The 6,510-nt window shown below is 42.9% G+C and overlaps 1 protein-coding gene across 1 annotated transcript in view; it reads left to right on the top strand.

Annotated features, from left to right (window-relative positions):
• The window catches only part of vmn2r1 (vomeronasal 2, receptor 1), an 11,561-nt gene extending 5,271 nt beyond the window's left edge, over positions 1 to 6,290 (top strand). Inside the window, exons 4-8 of the mRNA XM_066684463.1 lie at positions 920 to 1,529; positions 1,602 to 1,801; positions 2,049 to 2,276; positions 4,815 to 4,938; positions 5,209 to 6,290. Of these exons, the coding sequence (XP_066540560.1) occupies positions 920 to 1,529; positions 1,602 to 1,801; positions 2,049 to 2,276; positions 4,815 to 4,938; positions 5,209 to 6,290 (2,244 nt within the window). The remainder of the gene's footprint in view (positions 1 to 919; positions 1,530 to 1,601; positions 1,802 to 2,048; positions 2,277 to 4,814; positions 4,939 to 5,208) is intronic.
• The last annotated feature ends 220 nt before the right edge of the window (positions 6,291 to 6,510 follow it).

Genomic DNA, 6,510 nt, shown 5'->3' with positions numbered 1-6,510 from the left:
TTGGTTAAACTGCTTACCACCACAGCCTATAAAGGCCTAAATGTAAAGTGGAACAAATCAGTTTGACATTTCCTCAATTTGTATTTTATTAGCACATTTATGGATATATTTACATTAGCATTAAAATAGAAAAAAGCATTATTAAAAAGGTGGTTATTTTACCTTAAGACATTAAAATTATATGATGATTTAACAGTATTGGCTATGAAGTCTAATTATTAGTAATTTTTTTCTGCAAGTCTTCATTACATTTGCTTCTTAATTGACAACCTTGCCTTCAAGGGCTTTTCAAAGCCTAAATTAAACTATATCTGTGTTACATACACTGATCAACCATATTAACGTCACATCCTTGTTTCTAAACACATTTTCCATTGTATTAGCTCCACTGATCGTATATAGATGCACTTTGTACTATTACAGAGTGAAGTCCAGTTGTTTTTCATACTTGGCTAACCCCTGCTATTAACTCAGAAGCACTAGGGTTAGAGTCAGAGTGCACTCATAACAGTGCAACACACCCCAATGCACTACCCCCACGTCAGTGTCACTTCAGTGCCGGGAATGATCTACCACCTTAAAATACAGCTGTCTCTGACCAGGTATTTTAGGGTTCCTGACCATTGAAGAACAGTGTGAAAGTACACAGAACAAGAGTTAGACTACAATCTATTATAATTATAAAGTGAACCTATGTGGTGAGTGGAGCAGATAAATTGGAAAGTAAACGTAGAAACTAAGAGACGACTTTAATGGCTGATCAATGCAGTCCTGCTGCAATAGTCTCTAAATATGGTTTTTAAAGTGTTTGTGTAAAGTGTGTCTACTAATGTATCTTTAAGGTGAAATGAAAAAAATACCACATATATCAATGGATGTCTGAAGGCAGCCTTTTTTAATAAAACAATTGCTCTTTCAGGTGAGCTACTCATCGTCATGCTCTGTGCTGGAGAGCCGGTTCCAGTACCCCACCTTTCTACGCACTATCCCTAGTGATGAGCACCAGTCGGTGGGCATGGCTGAACTGGTACTGCGCTTTGGCTGGACGTGGGTGGGCACAATAGCCTCGGATGATGACTATGGCAAGTACGGCATCAAGCGCTTCAAGGAGGTGGTGGAGGAGGCAGGTGTGTGTATCTCCTTCTCAGAGACACTGCCTAAATACAGCTCACCTGAGAGCATCCAGCGTATTGTCCGAACTATATCAGAGTCTACAGCTAAGATTGTGGTAGTTTTCTCTTCAGACGTTGACTTGAGCTCTCTTGTAACAGAGCTGGTGCAAAACAACGTCACCAACCGCACCTGGATTGCCAGTGAATCCTGGGTCACTTCGGCCCTCATTGCTCGTCAGCCTAATGTACTTTCTATTTTGAGTGGGACACTGGGCTTTGCTATCCAACGAGCTGAGATCCCAGGACTGCAGAAACACCTGCTGAATATTGATCCCTATCAGGACCCACTAACGGAGGAGTTCTGGGAGACAGCCTTTAACTGCACACTCAGTTACAGCCGAGCTCTGAGAAATACCCGTTCAGTCAGGGCAGCTAGGGCAGCAGATAACACCTCAGCCTCACAGGTGTCTTCCAGAGCAACACCAGAAGGCCTGTGCACAGGGAAGGAGAACCTGGAGAAACTAAACAGCACATACTCAGATGTGTCCCAACTGAGACTGACTTATAACGTGTACAAGGCAGTTTATGCAGTAGCCTACGCTCTGCACAATCTGGAAGGCTGCAATCCTGGGCAAGGACCTTTTCTGAATGGTACATGTGCTGACATCAACATGTTTGAGCCGTGGCAAGTGAGTGTGTCAATACACATTAGCCTATTAGCTTAGATTAGTGGCTAGGCAATCAATCAGGGTTAGCTAACATCACAGGGATTTCCAGTGGATGAAAAATATGTACTGTAATATCATATGGGAACACTGATGATCACCAGATTTTCTTCCTTTTCTGTGTGAAATACGTAGACAAGTCTAGGTATCGTAAGTGTAAGTTCTAACAACCTATTTTAAGGCATGTGTCTAACACAGTTCTCTTCTCTAGTTGATGTACTACCTGAAAAATCTTCGCTTCAATGTCCCTCACACTGGAGAAGAGATATTTTTCAATGATGGTGAGGTGGGGGGATATTATGAGATCTTGAACTGGCAGAGGAGGCTGGATGGAAGCGTGTCATATATTCCCATTGGACACTACAATGGCTCAGCACCCATGGGTGAAAGACTAACCCTGGATAACTCCTCAATCATATGGTACAACGATGCACTACAGGTTGGTGAGATCATGATGTGTTTCATTAGGTTTAGTAGAGAATTATTAATTAAAATAATATTTAATTTCACCATATATATCTATTGGGCGGCACGGTGGCACAGCAGGTAGTGTCGCAGTCACACAGCTCCAGGGGCCTGGAGGTTGTGGGTTCGATTCCAGCTCCGGGTGACTGTCTGTGAGGAGTTGGTGTGTTCTCCCCGTGTCCGCGTGGGTTTCCTCCGGGTGCTCCGGTTTCCTCCCACAGTCCAAAAACACACGTTGCAGGTGGATTGGCGACTCAAAAGTGTCCGTAGGTGTGAGTGTGTGAGTGAATGTGTGCGTGTCTGTGTTGCCCTGTGAAGGACTGGCGTCCCCTCCAGGGTGTATTCCTGCTTTGCGCCCGATGATTCCAGGTAGGCTCCGGACCCCCCGCGACCCTAAATTGGATAAGCGGTTACAGATAATGGATGGATGGACATATATCTATTGGGAAGTCAGTTAAGGCATCTTTCTTGCTTACAACATTTACAACAAAAGTTTTTCAGTGGATTCACATGCACCAAGTAGCGTGTGCTTTTAAACAGACTTAGGGGGTTCAGAAAATCAGGTAATGGCTTTTAGAAGCTTCTTTGCACTTGGATTTCTACATCATACAGCAAATTCACCAGTGATAAATTAACACTGAGTGTAAAAATGAAACATCACTCATCAACACCCTCAGTGTTAATTTATTAATGTTGATTCAACACTGGTGAATCTGCTGTGCACCATTGCCTTAAAGGCTGCCATACAATTAAAATGTCCCTACTCTAAACTGGCTTAGAAAAATCATCCTCTGATTGGATGAATCTATTGAACTATTTGAAACTGAATTAAATTGTTTGACTGAAATGATCAGTATTATGGATTTTGGATGAAGATCACCTGAGAAACATGGGGATGGCGGCATCATGACAGTTTTACTGAGAGAGTGCCACAGAAAGTACAGGTGCAGCTCAATAAATTAGAATATCAACAAAAAGTTAATTTATTACAGCAATTCAATTCAAAAAGTGAAACTCATATAGATTCATTACCAACAGAGGGATCTATTTTGCTTATTTCTTTTAATGTTGATTATGGAAACTCAAAAGTCATTATTTCAGAAAAATAGAATAATCAACACAAAACACCTGCAAAGGGTTCCTAAGCTTTTTAAATGTTCCCTTAGTTGGGTTCAGTAGACTCCACAATCATAGGGAAGACTGCTGACTGACTGATGTACAAAAAGTAGTCATTGACACCCTCCTGCTGTATCCAAGCATATTAATGGAAAGTTGAGTGGAAGGAAAAAGTGTGGTAGAAAAAAGCGCTCAAGCAACTACAAATCACAAAAAATTCACAAGGAGTGGACTGCTGTTGGAGTCAGTGCTTCAAGAGCCACCACACACAGACGTGTATAGGACATGGGCTACAACTGTCACACTCCTTGTTTCAAGCCACTCATGACCCAGAGACAATGGCAGAAGTGTCTCACCTCGGACAGGAGAAAAAGGACCAGAAGAAACCAGGAGAAAAAGGACTGGACTTTTGCTCAGTGTCCAAAGTCTTGTTTTCAAATGAAAGTAAATTTTGCATTTCATTTGGAAATCAAGGTCCCAGAGTCTGGAGGAAGAGTGGAGGCACACAGTCCAAGCTGCTTGAGTCTAGTGTGAAGTTTCCACAGTCAGTGAAGTTTAGAGGAACCATGTCATCTGCTGGTCTTGGTCTACTGTGTTATATTATGTCTAAAGTCAGCGCAGGCATGTAGCAAATTTTAGAGCACTTCATGCTTCCTTCTGCTCACAAGCTTTATGGAAATACAGATTTTCCAGCAGGACTTGGCACCTCTCCACACTGCCATAAGTACCAATACCTGGTTTAATAATATCACTGTGCTTGATCGGCCAGCAAACTCACCTGACCTACACACCATAGAGAAGAGGAAGATAAGAGACACCAGACCCAACAATTGAGACAGCCTGAAGGCCACTATCAAAGTAACCTGGGCTTCCATAACTCCTCAGCAATGCCACAGGCTAATCTAAAAACCTAGTAATAGGGCATTGACCTTAAAGCTGAAAACCCATAAGAATTTCTTTGAAATTGAGTCGTGGCTTGAATCCAATTGTTAATTTGCTGACTGAACTAAAAAAGCATGAATATCAGCTAACGACTAATTTAGTTTTTTAAATTATTTTTTTTCTGAATGAAAGGGCAAAAATTCCAGAGCAGTAGGGCGAGAATCTTGAGAAGAGTTCCTCTAAGTGCTTGATTCAAATGAATAAATATCTAATCCACCACATACTAAGGAATATTAACTACTGAAAATAGACATAGTACATTAAACCTGAAATAAATGTATTTTATTTTGAAAATACTTCTTTGGAAATAAAAGCATAGACCCTAATTTAACAAAAACACCTAACATATGGAAAAACACAACTTTTATTGAAAACATAAAGCAAAACGTTCAACAGCCACCATTTTTCTGGTCTGTGCTGCTGCTGTATTTCGCCCTCTGCTGTTATTTTGCAGGTTCCACGCTCTGTGTGCAGTGAAAGATGTCAGCCTGGGACTAGGATGGGTATCAGACAAGGAGAGCCTGTCTGCTGCTTTGACTGCATCCCCTGTGCAGACGGAGAGATTTCCAACACTACAGGTCAGACGTCATGAGGTTGATTGACTGTGTAACTGTGTCTATAGGTGTTAATGTGCAAGTGACTGGGTAAGTATATGGAGCCATGCAATGGACTTCCACCTTAGCTAGGGTTTTCCTGCTTTGTTCCCAATGATTTTGGGTAGTCTCTGGACAAACCTGAAAAGTATGAAGTGGGTACATAAAATGAATGAATGAATTAATCTTACTGCAGATTTAATTTCTATAAATTGGTGTATTCTCCAACTGATGCTCCTGTACACCTTTCAACAGATGCGAGAGGTTGCATGCAGTGTGAAGAGGACTACTGGTCCAATGCCAACCGTGATGCCTGTGTCCCAAAGACCATTGAGTTCCTGGACTTTGGTGAACCTCTGGGTATCACTCTGATTGCCATTGCTGTTTTTGGGGCTCTTTTGACAGTGGCAGTTATTATTATCTTTGTGATGCACCTGAACACGCCTCTGGTGCAGGTCAATGACCCACTGCTCAGCTTTACCCTGCTGCTGGGGCTGGTGGTCACTTTTCTGTGCTCCATTGCATTTCTCGGGGAACCGCGGCTCTGGTCCTGCATGACCAGCCAAGTAGCACTAGCTGTTGGCTTTGCCCTCTGCCTGTCCTCCCTGATGGGCAAGTCCACCTTGCTGATGCTTCGGGCCAGGACCATAAAAGCAGCCAAATCTGTGGCTAAAGCAGCCAAAGCCGCAGCAGCAGCATCTGAGCAGAGCCCAGACACAATCGCTATAGCTCCATCAGCTCCACCAAAAAACGATATCGACCCTATCAAGCCTGTCCAGCAGAGAGTGATGATGGTAGTGTGTACATTGATCCAAGCTGTGGCTTGTGCTGTCTGGATGATCTTGCTTCCTCCACATCCCATAAAGAACACTGCAGCCCAGAACATTAAGATCATCTTGGAATGCGACCCTGGCAACATCGTCTTTATCTGCTCAGTTTTTGGCTATGATGTTCTGCTGGCTCTGTTGACCTTCGTCTTCGCCTTTGTGGCACGAAAGCTGGAGGACCACTTCAGTGAGGGCAAGTGTGTGACCTTTGGCATGCTTGTCTTCTTTATTGTCTGGATCTCCTTTGTGCCTGCCTACCTCAGCACCCGAGGAAAATTCATGGTGGCTGTGCAGATCTTTGCCATCTTGGCGTCCAGCTTTGGTCTCTTGATGTGTATCTTTTTGCCTAAATGCTATGTCCTGTTGGTCAAGCCCGAGAGAAACAAGGAGGAGATGATGATCCCAAGGGCCAAGCTCCGGGACTCCAAATTGACAGGGACCTCAGCATCGTTCTCCATAAATGCCAACAGCAGTGGCACCACTGTGTCTACAGTTACGGTCGATGGCTGAATGTGACCCAGATTTACTTATTCTGCCATCATAGGTTTACACCTAGGAGTCTGTATTTCTATGTCTAACATCGGGGAACTCAATTGGTTATGAAGATAAAGATGCATAAACCAAACATGTACATCAATAGAAAAACAGTTGACAGAAAAACTTGTTGTGAATGACTAAGTTGCTTCTCAGGGATGGATTCTCTTGAGTTATATGCTATATTCTGGACACC

The sequence above is a fragment of the Hoplias malabaricus genome, chromosome 11 (assembly GCF_029633855.1).
Source record: "Hoplias malabaricus isolate fHopMal1 chromosome 11, fHopMal1.hap1, whole genome shotgun sequence".
NCBI lineage: Eukaryota > Metazoa > Chordata > Actinopteri > Characiformes > Erythrinidae > Hoplias > Hoplias malabaricus.
This window is presented reverse-complemented; position numbering and strand designations above follow the sequence as displayed.